Source organism: Ovis aries, chromosome 14 (genome assembly GCF_016772045.2).
Source record: "Ovis aries strain OAR_USU_Benz2616 breed Rambouillet chromosome 14, ARS-UI_Ramb_v3.0, whole genome shotgun sequence".
Lineage (NCBI taxonomy): Eukaryota > Metazoa > Chordata > Mammalia > Artiodactyla > Bovidae > Ovis > Ovis aries.
Window position 1 is genome coordinate 45,284,113 of NC_056067.1, and position 21,265 is coordinate 45,305,377.

The 21,265-nt window shown below is 54.8% G+C and overlaps 1 protein-coding gene across 3 annotated transcripts; it reads left to right on the forward strand.

The window, feature by feature from the left end:
- Positions 1-5,145: 5,145 nt before the first annotated feature.
- On the forward strand, positions 5,146-21,265 carry MAG (myelin associated glycoprotein). Of its 3 annotated transcripts, XM_027977401.2 has the most exons (12): positions 5,146-5,189; positions 6,985-7,044; positions 7,671-7,738; positions 7,894-8,262; positions 9,586-9,882; positions 10,003-10,260; positions 11,736-11,996; positions 18,229-18,516; positions 18,841-18,937; positions 19,682-19,781; positions 20,047-20,085; positions 20,749-20,860. In XM_027977401.2, exons 3-11 carry the CDS (start codon positions 7,693-7,695, stop codon positions 20,071-20,073), a joined length of 1,743 nt encoding a protein of 580 aa, XP_027833202.1. In that variant the 5' UTR covers positions 5,146-5,189; positions 6,985-7,044; positions 7,671-7,692; the 3' UTR covers positions 20,074-20,085; positions 20,749-20,860. The 3 variants fall into 3 exon arrangements, with proteins under 3 accessions (XP_027833202.1, XP_012045562.2, XP_012045561.2); XM_012190172.3 differs by lacking the exon at positions 20,047-20,085 and having other exon boundaries at positions 5,146-5,557; positions 20,749-21,265; XM_012190171.4 differs by lacking the exon at positions 20,047-20,085 and having other exon boundaries at positions 20,749-21,265.

Sequence of the window (21,265 nt, forward strand, 5' to 3'; positions counted from 1 at the left end):
GCCCCCACTGGCTGCAAGTAGAGAAAGCTCACTCGCAGCAACGAAGAACCAGTGCAGCCAAAAACATAATAAAAGATAAAAAACACCTAGTCTCAATTTCTAATAGATAAAGCAACTATAAAGATGACTCACTAGAACAAAAGGTTTTTGAAGTTCTCAACAAGTTTTCAGAGTATAAAGGGGTCCTGAGACCAAAAAGTTTGAGAACCACTGGCCTTCAGGGAGCAGACAGGAGCAGTAAATGAGTGAGGCCTGATGGATTTGTTTCACAGGAGCGTCTTCAGTTGTATGCTCTCAGTTAGGACACGCTTGGCCTAGGACCCATAGGACAATACCATTCACCTCCACAGGGCTTGAATTCCCTCCCTTTCTTCTTGAAAACTGCATTCCTCTCAATTTATGTGATTTGCCCACTTTTGACAGAAGAGGAGATGCAAGATGCATTTCATTATTATCTTAGCCCGTGAGAGCACATTGGCGCTCGCACGATGATAAAGGGCCTCAGCCGCTTGGCCTCAGTGTCGTGTGAAGATAGGGAGTGGGGAGGCTGGGGGCCCCCTTCAGTGAGGGCTGCCAGGCAGGGCTGCCGAGCCCACTGGCAGGCCAAACATCACTAGAGCTACTTTCCAAAAGAAGGTGGCGATCCTTATTTTTATGTGAAATTTCCTGATTCCTAAAATCTTGGCAACTGATGAAAGGAATCCAATTTTTAAAAAATCAACACTCTGGGAGCCAAGCTAAACCCAGCTGGGAGCCAGATTGGTTCTGCACACCATCAGCTTCTGCCTTGGAAGCCACAAGAGGCTCGTCCTCTGCCAGAGGTTTTCCTAAACAGAGATGGAAGGACAGGGAGAGGAAGAGCTGTGTGGGGAGCTTGGCTGCACCTCTCAGCTGTGGGATTTCTCAGGCGTCCTTGCCCCACTCTGCAACCCCACCTCCTCATGTGTAAAAGGAGAGAAGCTTCTAGAGTCCTCAGTTCTTTGGACTGTCATGAAGCTCAGCAGCAGAGGAGTGTGAAGTGGTTTTGGAAATCGACCGATGCCTCATCAACGGGAAGCATCGTACTGACAGAGGAGGTGGGGGCCTCTCAGACCCTCCTCATAAATAAATACCCCGGAGGTGGGAAACTCGAAATCGCTGATTTCATTTGATGACACCAGGGCTTTTTGAAAAAATATTTATTTTTATTTATTTATTTGGCTGCACCGGGTATTAATTGTGACATGCGGAATCTTTGCTGCGGCATGTGGGATCTAGTTCCCTGACCTGGAAGTGAACCTGGGCCCCCTGTATCGGGAGCGAAGAGTCTTAGCCACTGGACCACCAGGATCATCCCCACACCAGTGCTCTTCTCTCAGCTTAGCCAGTCCTCCAGGTGGTCCTAGTGATGGGAAGCAGAGGTACCCAAACATCAGTGTGCACCCAAACCTCCCAGAAGGCCTAGTGAAAGACAGACTTGGCAAGTCCAGGGTGGGGCCCTGGAATGAGCATTTCTAACAAGCTCCCAGCTGATACTGCTGCTGCTGGCCTGGGGGCCAGACTTCGGAGACTCCTGTTGGCTGACGGCACAGAGCGCCCGCCTCTGGGTTAGACCAACCACCTGCTCCCAGTCAAGAGCATGTGGAGCAAGGGGGCGCAAAGGCTTGATTCTGTCCTGAGGTGAGTTTTGCTCAGCCTGTACAATGTTTTAGGTAAAAATTGGGCAAATACCTAAAGACTGAGATATTTCACATAGAAATCTGAACTCCTGCTGTTACAGACTGAACTAGGTCCCTCTGAAATTTATATGCTGGGGTTTCCCTGGCAGGGCTTTCCTGGTGGCTCAGATGAAACAAAGAATCTGCCTGCAATGCGGGAGACCTGGGTTCGATCCCTGGGTTGGGAAGATCCCCTGGAGAAGGGAATGGCTACCCACTCCAGTATTCTGACCTGGAGAATTTCATGGACTGTATAGTCCATGGGGTCGCAAAGAGTCGGACACGACTGAGCAACTTTCACTCTCTGGCAGTCTGGTAGTTAGAACTCAATTCAGTGCTTTCACTGCTGGGGCCTGGGTTCGACCCTTGGTTGGGGAACTATGATCTTGCAAGCCACACGGCCAATAAATAAATTAATTAATTAAACGTAAATGTTGGCGTCTTAACCGCCAATGCAATTGTGTGAACTTATTTGGTGATAAGGTCTGGTTTTTCTTCTTTTGATTGCTTGGCTCAATATGTGCGATCTTAGTTCCTGCATCAGGGATCAAATCCCCATCCCCTGTGTTAGAAGTGCGGAGTCTTAATCACTAGACCTTCAGGGATGTCCTTGGATAGAGTCTTTACAGGGATAATCACATTAAAATGAGGTCATTAGGTGGGTCCTAATCCAGTAGGTTTGGTGTGCTAATAAAAAGTGGAAACTTGGACACAGAGACCCACATATAGGAGAGCACCACGTGGATGTGGAGGCTTTAGTCTCCAGCACCATGAGACCATCTGTTGCTGTTGTTCAGTGCTGAGTTGTGTCTGATTCTGGCTTCCCTCTCCTTCACCATCTTCTGGAGTTTGCTCAGACTCATGTCCACCGAGTCAGTGATGCCATCCAATCATCTCATCCTCTGTTGTCCCCTTCTCATCCTGCCCCAATCTTTCCCAGCATCAGGGTCTTTTCCAGTGAGTTGGCGCTTTAGCATCAATGGCCAAAGTATTGGAGCTTCAGCATCAGTCCTTCCAATGAACACTGAGGATTGATCTCCCTTAGGATGGACTGGTTGGATCTCCTTGCAGTCCAAGGAACTCTCAAGAGTCTTCTCCAACACCACAGTTCAAAAGCATCAGTCTTTTCGCGCTCAGCCTTCTTTATGGTCCAACTCTCACATCCGTACGTGACTATTGGTGAAACCATAGCCATGAGACAATAAACTCTATTTTTTAAGCCACCTGATTTATGAGGCTTTGTCACAGTCACCCTAGCAAACCTGCCTTGCCTGGAAAGACCCGGTGATTGAGCAGCACTGGTAGCTGGATCTGAGTGGCACCTCACCTTTCTGCAGGTACAGGCTCTTAGGTCCCTGAGTCCTCCTGTGGGCTGGGGACCTGGGGGGAAATCTCAGCAACAGCACCCTCTGTGGGACACACTCACCTGTGCAGCCCGCCCCCAGGGACAGCCTTTGGTTCACACCCAGAGAGATGGTGGACCCCCCAAACTAGACACACAACTCCAATGTGGCTGGTATTGATGTGGAAGGCTGTGACATCTGAGTCCTCCAAGATCTCCGTGTCCTCCCCCAAAGCCCACGCACCAGGTCCCTCTCTTCTCTGGGACCCAGGCGTTCAGGCCCCACCCCACTCTCAATGGGCCTTTGTCCCTGCCTGGGAAAGGCACGGGCAGAGTCTGACATCATGAAGCCTGAGGTGGGGGTGGGACTCCTCATCCTCTCTGCCCCCAGGCTTCTCTGACTCCTCACTCCCCAGTCTGGGGATTTCCCCGCCTCGACCCATCCCTGTGCCTCGGGGCCGGGTTCTCCCTTGGGAGAAAGGGCCCTCCCTCCCTCCGTTCCCCCTGACTGCTCTGACCTGAAGGAGGACAGAAGACGCCCTAGTGTGGCTGAGCAGCTCACGATCAAGCCACTGCTCCACTTAGGGGACGGCAGATGAGATGGTGGGATGGCATCACCGACTCACTGCACATGAGTTTGGGTAAACTCTGGGAGTTGATGATGAACAGGGAGGCCTGGCCTGCTGCAGTCCATGGGGTCTCAAAGAGTCAGACACGACTGAGTAACTGAACTGAATGCTTAGTCACACCACCACCATGCAAAGGTCATGACTGGGCCTGGGGCGGCAGGAGGATCCCCATGGAATCTGTACACAGAGGGTCTCCACCCAGCTCAGAGAGTCAGCACAGCCCGGGTTGGGCACCCTCGCGCACCAGGCACCGTGCTAGGGGACACAAGGGTGAACAAGACAGACAGACAGACAGGCAGAAGCCTGAGCTCAGATGCCAGTGGGGAAGCAGCTCACTGAGGGTGCAGGTGGGTGAACGAGGTGCTAAGGGCCATGGAAGGGCCAGGCAGCATTAAAATATTTTATTTACAGTTGTACTGGGTCTTCACTGCTGCTCGCGGGCTTCCTCTGCTTGCGGCGAGCGGGGGCTGCTCTTCGTTGTGGAATGAGGGCTTCTCCTTGCCAGTGGCTTCTCTTGTTGCAGAGCATGAGCTCTAGAACACAGACACAGTAGCTGTGGTACAAGGATGTGGGTGTTCCGTGACATGTGGTATCTTCCTGGACCAGAGATCGAACCCATGTCTCCTGTGTTGGCAAGCAGATTCTTTACCACTGAGTCACAAGGGAAGCTTCCAGGGCAGCTTTTAAACAGGGGGGCTCGGCTTGGCGGAGAGGGGCTGGTCAGCAGCGGTTCTGGAAGTGGAACAGGGCAGGGGAGTTTCCAGGAGGAAGGACCAGCGCCAAGGCCTCCAGTGAGGGTATCTGAGGAACACACTCGTGTACCCACTCTGTGTTTAGGAAGTTTAACTCAGGCGTCCATCTCCCCACAGGACAGATTGGGAGGAAGCAAAGCCCTGTGCTCCTGAAGGTCATGTTCTCACGGGAGGAGACAGTTAATACATAAGTCATTTCTGATGGCAAGAAGAGCCTGGAAGAGAATAGACCAGGGTGTGGGCACCAAAGACAACATCCTCTAGGGCAGATGGAAGGGACTAAAGCCGAGAGCGAGCCCTGGAGCCTGCCTCCTTCTGGTCACACTGGCCTCTGTGGCCTCCTGGGCCTAAGGCTATTACTAGCATTGCCACCAAGATCCCTCAGAAGCTGAGGCCAACACATTCTGCCTCTCAGCCTGAGACTTCTAGAGATGTTAGAGATGCCCGCCCTCACCCCCACCCTCCTCCCAGGGACCCAGAACTAGGGTGCGCGGGGATGGAGCGGGGAGCGAGTGAGGCAGCCACCCCCAGCCCCTCCAGGAAGGAGCTAGTGGAACCCAGGCGTCAGGCTGCCCAGTTCGAGCTGTGGTGACAAGGGCCCTTTGTGCCCCCCTCCCCCGGGGGCAGGGAGGAGCTGGGCCCTGGAGGCAGGCGGCCCCTGGCACCCGGGGGGAGGGGAGGGGCTGGCGAGTGGGGGCCTAGACCCTGGGAGGCCAGGGGACTGCGAGCAGGGCCGGCGGAGCAGAGGGTGCAGAAGCAAGAGCATCAAGTGAGTACTGCAGCTGAGAGGGCTGGGGATGGGGAGGAGAGCAGAGGACCCCGGTTGAGAGCACGGGTAGGGTCGCCCAGGGCGGGTGCAATGCGGGGCATTCCGGGCTGTGGATGGTGGCTGTGAGCTGCCACTAATTTAGGATGGGGGAGGGCGCTGCTCAGGATCGCTCTGGGCGTGGGCTGGGATCATGGCACGGACACTGACTGGGCTTTGGGAGGAAACCACAGAGAGAGAGAGAGAATGAGGCACCCTCCTCGGCACCCCTCCGCTGGAGATTCTGCCCTGGGGCTCCTAGGTTTGTGGCAGTTGGGGTGGAAGTGGTCCAGGGCCAGGAGAAGACCGAAAGGATGCCCAGGTGATCACAGGTCTGTATCCTGCCATCTGGGAGGGGATCGGGGTTGGGGGTGTTGAGTGGGCAAGTTCCAACACTGAGCACGCGACAGGGGTGTGTGTGCACGGGCGCGTGCACCTCTCTGAGTGAGCCTTAATCCATGTCCGTGTTTCTCAATCTTTTTTGCAACATCTCACCAAGGAAACCTTTCGGACTTGCTTTTCCTAAACCCACTGCCTCCATGAAATCTTAAGATAATGGATGGACTGTTTGCGTCTATGTACTACAGCCCTTTAGAGAGCCACAAACCATCATAATAACTCAGGCTTTTCTGGACCCCATCCCCCCAAAACAGTTTTCATCCTTATTCAGAAGGCACGGTCTACACGCTTGGTTCATAAGTCTGGGCCAGTGGCCCTCACCTGTGTCTACCCGCAGGACCTCCCTGTGGCAGGTGCAAAGACGGCATCTGCCGCGTGTTCTCTGGCATGGGTCTGGGTGGGTCTGGCCACAGCCACACCTCCATGTGTGTGCCAGTCCGAGTGCCTTTGGGAGCACGGCATGCAGAGTGTGTGCCTGATGGCCATGCCTGTAGCTGTCCAGGGGTGTGGTGGGCAGGAGCATGAGGTGTGTGTGAGTATCTGCTGCGCGTGGGTCCCAGTGCCTGTTGGGGTGTGCAGGGTCCTGGGCAGTGCTGTTGGGGTGAGCCGGCTCCTTCTGGTTTTGTCCAGATCGGTAACATTTCATACCAGCATTTGCATGTGTCTGACTACGTGCATCTGTCCGTGGGAAGACAGTGTCAGAGGCCAAAAAAGCAGCCACTTGGAAGCCCTGGCTCCAATCCGAGGCAACCCACAGAGGAGCCGGGTGCCAGGGACTCACTAACCCCAGTCCCTGGTCCTTCCTGGCTCCACTCGGAGCCCAGCCAGGCGTTCCCAGCTCTTCTCTTGACCCCACGTACCTCAGAAGCCCCCCAGGACGAGGCACCCTCACCCTGAGGGAACAGGCCTCTTTTGTAACTGGGCTCTGGCCTCCGGAGGGTGAGGACACCAGGGGCCGTCTGTGGGGCGGGAGAGGGCGGCAGGAATTCCCGCGGCATGTTGGGAATGCTGATGCTGTGAAACCCAGTCATTGATGGGGCTGGATCCCAGCCTGCCACCCCCAGGCCTCAGCCGTGGGACAAGTGCTCCCTTGCCCCATTCACACCCCTCGCCTCCCCCCACCCCAAAGTGCTGCTGCTCCCCTTTGCTTCCCTGGAGCTCTCCATCACGGCTTGCCATGGGAGGCGACCGCAGAGTAGCTTTGAGGCTGTGTGGGAGGGTCTCAAACATCCAGAGGCCATGGGCAACAGAGACTGCGTGGGCAGCCTGACAACCGCCACGAGTCTTGGCGGATCCTGCGAGCGGGGGTGGGGGATGTTCGGGCCCCCACTTCCTTGCACCTGTCTGATTCTTGCTCCAGGTTGGCCGGCTGACAGCTGCAAGTGGGACCAGAAGGCGTTCCCAACTCAGGGAGACGGAGGTGAGGGGGGAGGGTTCCAACTTCCCTTCCTCCTGGCTTTTCCTGCTTCCTCTTGGTCATCCAAACTTGGCTCTATCCTTACTTTCTGGAGATCCCCAAGGGCATAATGGTGATGAAGATAATTATTAGCATGTAAGTGACCATGTAGATATCTTCACTGGCTCAATAGACGTGAATCTGAGCAAACTCCGGGAAACAGTGAAGGACAGGGAAGCCTAGCATGCTGCAGTCCACGGGGTCGCAAAGAGCTGGACGTGACTGAGCAACTGAATAACAACAAACCCATAAAGAGTCAGGACAGTTTGGTGGTGAAGTCTGCAACCCTGGACAGGGAGACAGGGCCTGAATCCTGGCTCTGCTGCTTGCTGGCTGTGTGACCTTGGGCAAGTTACTCAGTCTTGCTGGAGCTCAGCTACAAAAACAGGATAATAATTGCACCTACCTCAGATGAATTTGTATAGTAGAGTACCACGGGTGGTACACGGTTGATGCCATAGATGTGTCTGTGATCATAAATACTAACAGCAGCAGCAGCCAACATCTGAATGGGCTGCTTCCCAAAATCTTACCAGAAGTCTTACTTTTCACTTCCTTGGGCCTTGAACACTCTCCTCTCCCCTCTCCAGCTCTGCTCACTTGCTGTACAAAATGATATTCCTCACGGCACTGTCTCTGTTTTGGATTATGATTTCAGGTAATAATGCCTGGGGATCTGGGGGTCTGTGGGTCCTGGCCCCTGAGCAGGCTGGGGTCCCTGGACCCCTCAGGTGATGGGAGGTGATGGGAGTGGGGGTTGGGGGCACCGGGCAGGATGTGTCTCTCAGCCTCAGCGGTCCTGCTCACCCACAGCCTCTCGTGGGGGTCAGTGGGGCGCCTGGATGCCATCGTCCATCTCGGCCTTTGAGGGCACGTGCGTCTCCATCCCCTGCCGCTTCAGCTTTCCCGATGAGCTGCGGCCGGCCGTCGTGCATGGCGTCTGGTACTTCAATAGCCCCTATCCGAAAAACTACCCTCCGGTGGTCTTCAAGTCACGCACGCAGGTGGTACACGAGAGCTTCCAAGGACGCAGCCGCCTCCTGGGAGACCTGGGCCTGCGCAACTGCACCCTCCTGCTCAGCAACCTAAGCCCCGAGCTGGGCGGCAAATACTACTTTCGAGGGGACCTGGGGGGCTACAACCAGTACACCTTCTCAGAGCACAGCGTCCTGGACATCATCAGTGAGTCTCGGGGGCTGTGCCTGGGGCGGGGAGCGTGGGAAAGAGGAAGCCCTCCCAGTGCCCTTCTGGGGAGATTTGGTCGCCAGAACCAAGGACTTGCTGGTTTGGCTGGAGGGAGGGGTGCCAACCCTCCGGCCCACATGACCAGGCAGATGACAGAAAGGGGCAAAGCAGGGCCCCAAGTTGTGTTGTCCTCCCCAGAGGAAAGCAGTGCTGTTACTCTTCAGAGACACAGGGATCCTAGTTCCCTGACCAGGGATCGAACCCGTATCCCCTGCAGTGGAGGCTTGGAGTCCTAACCACTGAATGGCCAGGAAATTCCCTGAATTTTCCAGGGGAACCAGAGCTGTGTATTTTCAGCATAGGCTGCTACTTCAGATATATATTTTTTTAATGTCTTAAGTTCACGCCAAATAAAATGCAGCTCTGGGCCAGTTTTGGCAGAGTAGGGTCCACTGCCTCATTTCTGAGAGGCCCTGAGAGGCATGGAATCCTTAGATTCAGGTTCCCCATCAGCTGAGACCATGTGAGGAGCCAGATTACAGCCCTGATGCAAAAGAGACCCCACCCCCAACTCCAAACTGGCACAGACAGACACAGCTCCAGGACACACCACACACACACACACACACGCACACACACACGTGGAAGGTAAAGCAAAGCAAACATGGGAAGAAGGAAAGTTTCTTGAGGAATATAATATATTGTCTGGGGCACGGAGCGTCCCAGGTTGCAAAGTTGGTAAAGAATCTGCTTGTCAATGAAGGAAGATGCAAGAGATTCAGGTTCCATCCCTGGGTTGGGAAGATCTCCTGGGGGAGGAGATGGCAACCCACTCCTGCATTGTTGCCTGGAAAATTCCATGGGCAGAGAAGCCTAGTCGGCTACCTAGTCCATGGACTTGCAAAGAGTTGAAAGTGACTGAGCACGCACACATAGGGCACAGATGATGAAGCAAGAGCAATAGGGTTTGAAGCTCAGTTTTATCTGGTACTAGCTGTAGCCTCAGCTTCCTCATCTGTAAAATGAGCAAAATAACATTACCCAGCCTCTAGTTTCAGCATGGCTGGAAGGACTGGCAAGTCAAACACCGGGAAGTATTCAGAACACTATATTGTTGTTTCCATTATTATTATATCCCTCGTTGGATCTGCGGAGGGCTTCTGGGTGAACGGTACCCAGGAGAAGAGCCGGTTGTGGGGAACTCTGCATCCAAGCGCGGGGAGGGAACCAGCCAGGAATGGAGTCCGGCAGCAGCCTCGGGTGAGGGATGGCTGGTGGGCGACGCTGCTTCCTCACCCTCCATCTCCCGGGCTCATGTAGACACCCCCAACATCGTGGTCCCCCCGGAAGTGATGGCTGGCACAGAAGTGGAGGTCAGCTGCATGGTGCCTGACAACTGCCCGGAGCTGCGCCCCGAGTTGAGCTGGCTGGGCCACGAGGGGCTCGGAGAGCCGACTGTGCTGGGGCGGCTGCGCGAGGAGGAGGGTACCTGGGTGCAGGTGTCGTTGTTGCACTTTGTGCCCACCAGGGAGACCAACGGCCACCGGCTGGGCTGCCAGGCCTCGTTCCCCAACACTACCCTGCAGTTCGAGGGCTACGCCAGCCTGGACATCAAGTGTGAGCCTGGGTGCGGGCCAGGGGCGGGGCGGGGCGGGGCGGGGCGGGGTCAGGTCCAGGGAGGGGGCGGGGCCTGCGCGAGCGCCCCCTGAGGTCCTGTGTCCTCCCACCGCGCCGCAGACCCCCCGGTGATCGTGGAGATAAACTCCACGGTCGAGGCCATCGAGGGCTCCCACGTCAGCCTGTTCTGCGGGGCCGACAGCAACCCGCCGCCGTTGCTGACCTGGATGCGCGATGGCACGGTGCTCCGGGAGGCCGTGGCCGAGAGTCTGTCCCTGGAGGTGGAAGAAGTGACCCCTGCAGAAGACGGCGTCTACCTCTGCCTGGCTGAAAACACCTACGGCCAGGACAACCGCACCGTGGAGCTCAGCGTCATGTGTGAGTCGCTGCCCTGTGCGCCCCGCACACCGCGCGCTGGGGAACCAGCCTCGCCCAGGGCAGAGCTGGGGGGACGGGTTGAGGGTAGCGATGGCGGTCAGGTCCATGCCTGCAGTTGAGATGAAGATGGAGAGGAAGTTTCAGGTTAAAGAGTTCTTTCATTCTTGAACACCTGCTGGGCGCCTGTCTCCTGGCTAGGAGGAGATGGAGATAGGAAGAGAGAATCAGAGGTGGTCCCTGCGCACCCAGGAAAGCCTGTTAAATTCAGTTTCCTGGGGCGTAGAGCTGGGCTTGGCCCCAGGAATGTGCATTTTATTATTATTTTTTTAATATCTGTTTATTTGGCTGCATCATGTGGCCCTAAAATCTTAGGGGCTTCCCAGACGGCTCAGTCATAAGAAATCTGCCTGTCAATGCAGGAGACGTAGGTTTGATCCCTAAGTTGGGAAGATTCCCTGGAGAAGGGAAATGGCAACCCACTCCAGTTCCTTCTGGGAGAATCCCACAGACAGAGGAGCCTGGTAGGCTACAGTCCATGGGGTCACAAAGAGTTGGACACGACTGAACACACACAAGTGGGATCTTAATTCCACAATCAGGGATCAAACCCATGTCCTTTGTATTGCAAGGTGGATTCTTAACCAGCAGGGAAGCCCTGAAATCTGCATTTTAAAATGAGCCCTATTACAGTTCCAATGGGAGGGCTGAGGGGAACCCAAGCCTGATCCAGCCCCTGTGGGCTTCAGGAGGAGGCGGCGGGTCAAACAGGATTCTTGGCTAGGAGCCAAGGAGAGGTCATTCATTCATTCATTCACTCACAAATATTTATTGAGGCAAAGTGCCCAGGACTGGGGATAATAAAAATGACAGCGCCAGGCAGCATTTGATTTACTCAGCAGTTTCTGAGTGCCCTACACAAATGGTCTTTCCCTAGACATCCCCATGGCTGGCTGCCTCCTCCCGGCTCCCTTCTAGTCTCACGGGAGCCTTCCCTCAGCATCCTAGTTAAAGCCTTAACTACCCTGACTTCCATCCCACCTTTATTTTTCTCCAAAGTGCTCCTCCCCATCTTGCCAACTATATACTTGATTTCCTTAAACAGCATCTGTCCACATGGACAGAGATCTTCATCTGCCTTGTTCAGGCCAAAGCAGCGCAAGTCATAGTCTATTCTCAGTGACCCCTATGAAGCTGGGAATATTTTTAAGTCTAGTTTCCAGATTTTAAAAATTGGGCCCCAAAGGGTTAAGAGATGGGTCCACACACAGCTGGGAAGGGGTACAGCCGGGACTCAGACACAAGCACCGTGTCTGCAGAATCTCTGTAAACGAGACAGCCAGGCCTGGCGTTACCCGGGCTGTCCTGAGGTGGTGTGTTCCAACTGGGGTGTTGAGGGTCACATTTAGGGGTGAGAGCTGGCTGGCAGAAGAGGCCTCCCTGGCTTCTGACCACTGGCCCCCTGTCCTGCCCCCTAGATGCACCCTGGAAGCCAACAGTGAACGGGACAGTGGTGGCCGTGGAGGGCGAGACAGTCTCCATCTTGTGCTCCACACAGAGCAACCCGGATCCTATTCTCACCATCTTCAAGGAGAAGCAGATTCTGGCCACGGTTATCTATGAGAGTGAGCTGCAGCTGGAGCTGCCGGCCGTCACACCCGAGGATGACGGAGAGTACTGGTGTGTGGCCGAGAACCAGTATGGCCAGAGGGCCACCGCCTTCAACCTGTCTGTGGAGTGTGAGTACCCCCCACCCCCACCGCTTCGACCCTCTTCCTCTGATGAGAGCAGGTGGGCTTGATTCCTGCCCACCCACCCCTGCAGTGGAGCTCAATGGGGGACACTCAGCATCCCAACCAAGGGTCAGCTTTGCTCCAGCAGATGGGGGTGGGGAAGCTAAATCCACAGCAAGAAAAGACCCACCTAAGGGACTTCCCTGGCAATCAGTGGTTAAGACTCCACACTTCCAATGAGGGGCATGGGTTTGATCCCTGGTTGGGGAACTAAGATTTCACATACCGTGCAAGTTGGCCAAAAAAAAAGTCCCACCTGAGAATATAATATTCCCACACCCTGGGATGGGCTTTTGACCAAGGATATTTCTGAATCCTGTGGCCACTTCTTCTCTGAAGTGTAGAAGTGTTAGTCACTCAGTCGTGTCCAACTCTTTGCGACCCCATGGACTGTAGCCCACCAGTCTCCTCTGTCCGTGGGATTTCCCAGGCAAGAATACCAGAGTGGGTTTCCATTCCCTTCTCCAGGGGGTTTTCCTGACCCAGTGATCAAACTCGGGTCTGCCACACTGCAGGCAGATTCCTGACTGTCAGAGCCACCGGGGAAGCACACGTGCATTAACTAAAACAGAAACCACAACCTCTAACCCTGCGGAGCATCGCCAGGAATCAGGCACCGCTGGAAGCTCTTGACAGGAGCCTACTCTTTCACCTCTTTGACATCGCAGTAAGGGAGATTCTCTTACTGTCCCCAGTTTCCAGAGAACGAAACTGAGGCCCTTAGGGGTTATGTCACTCACCCCGAGTCACCCAGGCAGAACTGAGACTCAGATGCAGGAGTCTGGTTGCACTCTTCTGTAATGCCCAAAGCTGACCTCATCCTGAGTTATGACATCAGAATACATTGATCAAGCCTTTGTTATGTGCACGAGCTGTGTGGCTCAGCGGGAGGTGGGGGATAGGATCGAGAGGACACCAAGCATGTTAACAGATACAGCACAGCCAGAGAGATGAGACGGATGCAGATAAAAAGCTAACTGTCTTGGGAATGGAGCTCATTGTTTCGCTGCCAACCAGTCCCCTTCCTGACCTCCCTTCTCTGGACAGCACTGCCAACACCCCGCTCCCACCCCAGCCATCATTCGGGTCATAGCTCCGAAGTCATGGTTTCCACTTCCCCTCCTCCAGCACCTCCTTCTGGAATGTCACCTCCATATTTCCACTCTCTCTGCTTCCTCCCCAACCCCAGCCTGGCCTCTGGCACTTGTCTCCAAAGTCACCACTTCCAGACTTACTTATTCCACCTACTGTGGTCCCCACCACACAAGTTTGTCAGAAGGTATTGAGCGCAGTCCATACTCAATAGTCTGCAAGTGGCCACAGTCAGTTGTTGCTCAGTTGCTAAAGTTGAGTCTGACTCTGCAACCCCATGGACTGCAGCACTTCAGGCTTCCCTGTCCTTCACTAACTCTTGGAGTTTGCTCAAGCTGAAGTCCATTGAGTCAGTGATGCCATCCAACCATCTCATCCTCTGTCGTCTCCTTCTCCTCCTGCCCTCAATCTCTCCCAGCATCAGGGTCTTTTCCAATGAGTCAGCTCTTCACATCAGGTGGTCAAAGTACTGGAGCTTTAGCTTCAGCATCGGTCCTTCCAGTGAATATTCAGGATTGATTTCCTTTAGCATTGACTGATTTGATCTCCTTGCAGTCCAAGGGACTCTCAAGAGTCTTCTCCAGCACCACAGTTCCAAAGCATCAGTTCTTTGGTGCTCAGCCTTCTTTAAGGTCCAACTCTCACATCCATACGTGACTACTGGATAAACCATAGCTTTGACTATGGCTCTGTCAGCAAAGTGGAGACAGATTATTCCAGGGCAAGGTGATGGCCATCACTGCTCTGCTGACCTTTCATCTTGGAGACATCTTTCCTCCCAGTTTGCTCCCTCCCAGCATCAATTGTGATCATGTGAATGGTTTGTGTATACTCTGCCTTCTTCATACATGCCCCTCCTTCTTCCTCTTGGTCTTCCCCGTTATATCTACTTCCCTAATCAGAGCTTCTTAGGTGTAGGAGTCAGAGAAGCCCCTGAGAACCTGATGGAAGCCCCTGAACGTGCACACAACTCCACCTCATGTACATTTTCAGTCGCAGACCATCCTGTCCCATGGACTGTAGCCCATCAGGCTCATCTGTCCATAGAATTCTCCAGACAAGAATGCTGGAGTGGGCTGCCATTTCCTTCTCCAGGGGATCTTCCCAGCAGGGTTTGGACCCTGGTCTCCTGCACTGCAGGCAGATTCTCTACCACCTGAGCAACCAGGGAAGCACAATGAGAGTGGCAGCAGCAAACAACGCTGAGGGGCTACCCCGCACCAGCGCTGCATCCCAGCACGCGTGATTGTGGTGGCCTCTTTCCTTTTTTTTTTTTTAAATGTGTTTTTTTATTGTTGTAAAAGTCACATAATATGAAGCACCCTATCTTTAACCATATTTAACTGTACAGCCCAGTGGCACTAAGTACATCCATACTCTCGGGCAGCTCTCACCATCACCCATCTCCCCAACTTTTCACCTTCCTAAGCTGAAGCTCTGTCCCCATTAAACACTGAGTCCCCCTCCCCCTCTCTGGTCACCTCTTGAAGCAGCTGCATATTGTCATCATCTCCCTTCACCGAGGAGAAACTGAAGGACAGAATTCCCCAAGGCCATGCAGCTGGGAGGCTGGCCAGTGTCAAGATTCTTCTGGACCCTGTCTGTCCAGTTCGTAAACCTCTGGCTGTTTCAGTTTCCCCTGAAGTCCCTGGTACCCAAGGACTCAAGGCCTTCAATGTGCCAGAGGGGACAAGCAGCCATGCCCCTACCCCCACCCCTGCTGAGCCCGTCGCTGGGCTCCGAGGTCTGGGTCACAGTGCTTGAGCTCTGGGAGTCCAGCCCCAGTTTGCTAGGCAGAGCCATCCCTCAGTCTCATCTCTGTCCCCGAAGTCTGTGTCTCCTAGTACTGGGGCTTCCATGCTCGCTGACAACAGTGGGTGCTCCTGAAGAGGGGGTCCCAGCAGGGGACCTGCAGGGCGCTCACCCTCACCGAGATCTTGTGATGAGCAGGTCTGAGCCCTTTGGACATATTGACCTGTTTCGTTCTCACAACAATGTGACTGGGGGTAGGGATTGCTCGTCACTCCAGTTTGATATGAAGAAGTGGAAGTGTTACTGGTGTCCAGCACCCGACAGAGCTGAATGGACTTGGGTCTAAATCCAAGCTCTGTTGGATTACACACGTCTTGCTGTGTGATCCCAGACGAGTGACTTCGCCTTTGCTGAGCTCTGATTCTCTTCTCTGAAAGATGAGTGTGGCAGTATCTTACACTAAGGAGCCCACGTGCCCTGTAAGTCTTAGAGACCCTCTTAATTTCCCACTCACCTCCCTGAACTCCTGGCTGGATATCCGCTGCCTTCCTGCTGCCAAGGCGTTGCTCACTTGCGCCCTCTGCTGGAATAGTTCTATGTGCATGCGTGCGTGCTCAGTCGCTTTATCTAATCCTAAATCCCTAGGTGGGATGTTAAGCTTTCCTTTCAACACACTTGTACTCCCACTTCAGAGTGTATTCTCCGTAGCCCTTGGCAAGTCAAGCACCCATTACCCCTGTTTGCACAGATGAGAAGTCCATCTTGTAGGTCCAGGAAGCTGAGTGGCCTCGTTCGGGCCACCAGCCAGTAGATGGCAGAGCTGGAATTCAAGCCAAAGTTGTCTCACACCCCAGACCTCCCATCTTTTGTGGGACCTGGGGTTTGTCTGGTGTCAGGCAGGGTTTCACAGGTCTCGGGGCTGCTGGCAGCTCTGCAAAGATGCTGAGCACACAGCAGGGTGTCAGCATTTCCGCAGCCCTGTCATAGCTGTACTAGCGGTACAGTCTAGAATGAAAAGGTTTTTACTTTTTAAAATGATTACTGTCAGTTCAGGTTGGTCATTACTAATTCACTCTGTGGTGTGTTAATTTGTTAATACTATAGTAAGCATCAGGCTTCCCTGGTGGCTAAGTGGTAAAGAATCCACCTGCTAATGCAGGAGACGTAGGTTCAATCCCTGGGTTGGAAAGATCCCCTGGAGAAGGAAGTGACAACCCACTACAATATTCTTGCCTGGGAAATCCCATGGAGGGAGGAGACAGGCAGGCAGGCTATGGTCCATGGGGTCCCAAAAGATTTGGACATGACTTAGTAACTAAACAACATAGCAAGCATATACATGTCTACCTAAACAGAATTTGGACTATTTAACTTTTAATTTACTAGACTCAGAGATATGTACCCATTCCAAATGGAATGATCCCTGTTGCAAATACCCAAGTCTCATGGCTCCCTGCCCCATCCCTGTTACCTGCATATTCTTTTTGTATGGAAATTGAAGGTCAGTCTAGAGTGAGCAGAGGCAAGTGCCAAACTCTCAGAGGGAAAGAGAACATAGATTAAAAAGTAACATTCAATGTTCTATTATAATCTCTTATTGGGAAATGAAAGGGGAAAAACCATCCCAGTATCACTTTTGTAATTCAAATGGCAACAAACCTCAACAAAATTATCTTGGGTGGAGGGTGGTATCTGGTGTGTCCTATGAGGGAGGGAGGGAGGGTTAGGACGCAGGGTCTCTGGGGAGTGAGTAGGGGCATCTGCAGGATGGCCAGGAGGTGGAGCTGGCTGAACTCAGTCGCTCATCCCATGAGTCTTCCCAGAGCTCCTGCCAGGTGAAAGGGATGTTCCGGAAACCTTCCAGTGGTTAAGACTCTGAGCTTCCACTGCAAGGGGCATGGGTTTGATACCTGGTCAGGGGATTAAGATCCCGCATGCTTCTCAGTGTGGCAAAAAGAGAAAAAAGAAAAGGATATTCTAACAGTGGGGACAGAGTGGAGACAGAGCAAGTGCTTGTCAGGATGGAAATAAGAGAGCAGTCACATCAGTATGTAACCCGGGTAGATGTAAGTGCTGAGGAGCAAACACGAGTGAATGGTTAGTGCAGCGAGGTGCCGCTTACATGGTGTGGTCAGAGAAAGAGCGTGGTCTGCACAGAAGCTGCCTGGAGTGAGGGTGTGTGCTGCAGGTGTCAGGGAAGTGCTCAAGGCCGAGGGAGAAACGGAAGCCCTTCGGGTGTGGGAAAAGGGTGTGGGAAAATGTTCCGCGAGTATGAGAAACAGCAAGGAGGCTGGTGTGGCCATAAGACAGTGAGCCAGAGTGAAAGCAGAGGAGCTGAGTGTGGCCAAGTCCTGCAGGGCCTTGCAGACCAAGGCAAAGTATTGGGGCTTTATTCTAGGGGACGTGGGGAGCAGTTGGAGGGCGTGAGTTTAAGCAGGGAGCACCATGATCTGATTGATTGATTTATATTATATTGATCACTTTTTTAAAGATTTTATTTCAGGTTTTTTTGTTTAGATTGTATTTATCTTTGGTTGTGCTGGCCTTCAGTTGCTGCACGGGCTTTTCTCTAGTTGCTGTGCCTGGGCTTCTCATGGCGGTGGCTTCTCTTGTTGCAGGTCCCAGGCTCTAGAGCACACAGTAGTTGTGGAGCACAGCCTTAGTTGCTCTATGGCATGTGAGATCTTCCCGGGTGAGGGATCGAACCCGTGTTTCCTGTGTTGGCAGGTGGATTCTTTACCACTGAGCCACCAGGGAAGCCCCTCATGTCTTTAAAATATATATTCATTTATTTGGCTGGGCTAGGTCTTGGTTGCAACGCTCGAGATCTTCACTGCGGCATGTGAGATGTTTTCGTTTGCAGCACGTGGGATCTAGCTCCCTAACCAGGGATTGAACCTGGCCCCCTGCATTGTGAGTGCAGGGGCTTAGCCACTGGACCACCAGGGAAGTCTCTATGATCTGATTTATATTTTACAAGGTGAGCAGCATTGGAGAGGGCATTAGAGAGAGTGTGGGGCGTCCCTGGTGGCTCGGTGGTAAAGAATCAGCTGGCAATGCAGAAAATGCAGGAGACCTAAGTTCAGTCCCTGGGCCAGGAATATCCCCTGGAGAAGGGCACGGCTACCCACTCCAGGATTCTTGCCTGGAGAATCCCATGGACAGAGGAGCCTGGCGGGCTTCAGTCCACAGGGTCGCAAAGAGTCGGACACGACTGAAAGGACTGAGCGAGCACACGCAAGAGAGAGTGCAGGGGGCACAGGCAGCTCATCTCAGCCCAGAAGCCCCCAAGGCCGCATCTCCAGCCTACCGGGTCTTGGTCTCGCCTCCGCAGTTGCTCCTGTGATCCTACTGGAGTCCCACTGTGCGGCAGCCCGCGACACGGTGCAGTGCCTCTGCGTGGTGAAAGCCAACCCAGAGCCCTCCGTGGCCTTCGAGCTGCCCTTGCGCAACGTGACGGTGAACGAGACGGAGCGCGAGTTCGTGTACTCAGAGCGCAGCGGCCTCCTGCTCACCAGCATCCTGACGCTGCGGGGGCAGGCCCAGGCCCCACCCCGGGTCATATGCACCTCCCACAACCTCTACGGCACCAAGAGCCTGGAGCTGCCCTTCCAGGGAGCCCGTGAGTGATGTGGCCAGGGGCTGGGAGTCAGGGGACAGCTGGGACCCCTGTTGGATCTAAGCTTCCCTCACCGAGGCTGATTATCGGCCGCTGAGCGATGGTCCTGCTATGCTGTTGATCGAATGGTCAAGTTAGGAGAGGCTGCCCCAAGCTTGCTGACACTTCGTGGGCCCCTCCAACAGCTCAACTAACAAGTCAGGGCAAGGGTGCGCCTGCTGTGTAAATACGTTCACTCCCACCCCTGCCCCAGCCCGTCTCCTAAGAACCCTGGTGTCCTCCTCCCATCAGCAGCCCTGAGGGCGCCTGGGTCTTCTCTTTCCTCAGACCGCCTCATGTGGGCCAAGATCGGGCCTGTGGGAGCCGTGGTGGCCTTTGCCATCCTAATCGCCATCGTGTGCTACATCACCCAGACGCGCAGAAAGTGAGTGGCCTATGGGGCTGAGCTGGAGTGTGGTGGGGTGGGAGGGCAGGGGGTGGGTGCAGGAAGCCTCCAAGGGCGGGGCAGGGCAGACCAGCTGGAGGCTAAGTGTGGGTAAGAGAGGGCAGCTTCCACTGTGAGAATTCAGCGGCTAACAGGAGCCGCCATGGTCGGGTCACAGGTGTCAGTGCCTGGACGGGACCCTTCCCGCCAGTCATCACGGGTGCCCCACGTTCTCTGCTGTCTCCTCCTGCCCCTCCCTTGTGATGCGGAGAGCCAGTACCCTGGCTTGCGGCCACAGCATCAGTCACAGTGGGTTCCAACAACTACACATAATCTGTGGTATCAATAAACGCTCCCCAGTCGCAAGTCACACCCGCCTGCTGCTATTTCTCTTCCTTGAGTCACACACACATCAGCACTCCCAACAAGGAATGAATCTCCCCATTCCGCATCCTGGCAGCCAGGGGGTACAGATGGCCCCAGAGAACCCAGAGGAGCCAGGCAGGGGTCCTGAAGGTGGCAGAGACTGGGGCCCAGGTGTGGCTCGTCTTAGCAGGAGAGGGATGGGCTAGGATGGACAGGAAGAGGCTGCTCACCGAAGCGGCCGCCCACCCTGTCTTAGAGATGGGTGGGAGCAGCTCCAGAGTCCCTTGGGCCAAACTCCTAGGGTAGAGGGGATTGCAGACAGAGAGAGGAGTAGGGAACCCAAAAGCCTCACTGGGGCTGATATGTCCTGCCCTGCAGAAAGAACGTGACGGAAAGCCCCAGCTTCTCGGGGGGGGACAATCCCCCCGTCGTGTTCAGCAGCGACTTCCGCATCTCCGGGGCGCCAGAGAAATATGAGGTGAGGCCAAAGCCCCGCGGCGCCAAGCTGGCTGGAGATCTTGGGTGCCGGGGACACTGAGGGTCTGGGAGGGGCCTGGGAGGCCCTGGGTGGAGGGGGAGCTGGCCCCAAAGACAGGGAGGAAAGGATCTGCTGAGACGGACTCGGCCCTGGGCTGGGACAGGGCACTCAGCTGAGGCTGTGAGCGGGGCTGTAGAGTTCGGGGCCCACGAGAAGCCCTGACCCTCCCCGCCTGGGTCTATGACTGCATTTCCTTCTCCAATAGTCCAGAGAGGTCTCTACCCTGGAATGAGCACCCCAGGAGGTAGGTTCCGGGGGCCTCGGTGTGCCCACCTCTGGGCCCGTGTTGGGCCTTGGGGTTGGCGTGCATGTGTGTGCATTCCCATCAAGCGTCCAGGTTGGTCCCCAGTTCAGTGTGGCTTTGCCCAGCACCCCCTGGCCTTGTCTGTTCTGTCCCACTACTGCTCCCGTCTGTCTGTCCGTGGCCACTGTCCTGTGTGTGTGTATGTGAAGGAGGGAGGTCAAGGACGGCAGGCGTGATGGGGAAGCTGAAGTTACACCCGGAGGATGTCCCACATTGAGGAGGGACCACTCCAGACCCGAGTTTGCTGAGCCAGGCACTTACAACAACTGGGAAAAGTGGGTTCCGGACCAGGGAGCTTCCATCTAGAAAGGCGTTATGGGTTGAATTGGGTGCCCCTCAAATTCCCAGGTTGATGAAGGTTTCTTGGAGACAATGAATTTGTGGGCAGCTTTCAGGCTTAGCAGCAAGGAGATTGTTTTGTGTAGGGGGCACTGGTGCGGGCAGGGCTCCCAAGGGTGACCCAGGACTGTGGGATAGGCTAGGTGGATGGTCCTTGAGGAAGGAGGCTCACATGCTCTGGAGCCACGGGTGTGCCAGCATCCCCAGCATCTGCAGCTGGGAAAGGTGGGACAGGACCACCTAATGGGTTGGCTCCCTTCATAGAGTGAGAGGCACCTGGGATCAGAGAGGAGGCTCCTGGGTCTTCGGGGAGAACCCACGGAGCTGGACCTGAGCTATTCTCACTCGGACCTGGGAAAACGACCCACCAAGGACAGCTATACCCTGACGGAGGAGCTAGCCGAGTATGCTGAAATCCGCGTCAAGTGAGGGAGCCGGGGGCACTCTGTGCGGTCACTCACCCCCTCCAAGACCCTCGCTGGCCCCCACTGGCTGCGGGCTCCCTTCCTCCCCAAAGTCGTGGGGGCTGGGGCAGGGAAGGGCCGGGGCAGGTGATGGAGAGCTGTGGGGGCCTGGCCTCCCTCTCCTTCCCAGCTGCCCCGCCCCGCCAGCACCCACCTCCACCTTGTGGCTCCCCTCTAACCTCCTTTAACTTCATCTGTCTGGAGGGGAGCTCCGTCTGTCCACATTATTTATTGCTACCCCTTGCCTGGTCTCCTACCCCCACACCTGGCCCCAGGACCTGTACGGAGGGATGTGAAATAAATGCCCTGAAACCAAA

What these genes read in the sequence shown, in the direction of transcription:
- MAG (XM_012190172.3), top strand. Translation starts at nt 7,693, where the DNA reads ATGATATTCCTCACGGCACTGTCTCTGTTTTGGATTATGATTTCAG. An exon ending in CGTGGAGCTCAGCGTCATGT is followed by an intron (nt 10,261 to 11,735) that starts GTGAGTCGCTGC and finishes CCTGCCCCCTAG; the next exon opens with ATGCACCCTGGAAGCCAACA. An exon ending in GGGCGCCAGAGAAATATGAG is followed by an intron (nt 19,782 to 20,748) that starts GTGAGGCCAAAG and finishes CTCCCTTCATAG; the next exon opens with AGTGAGAGGCACCTGGGATC.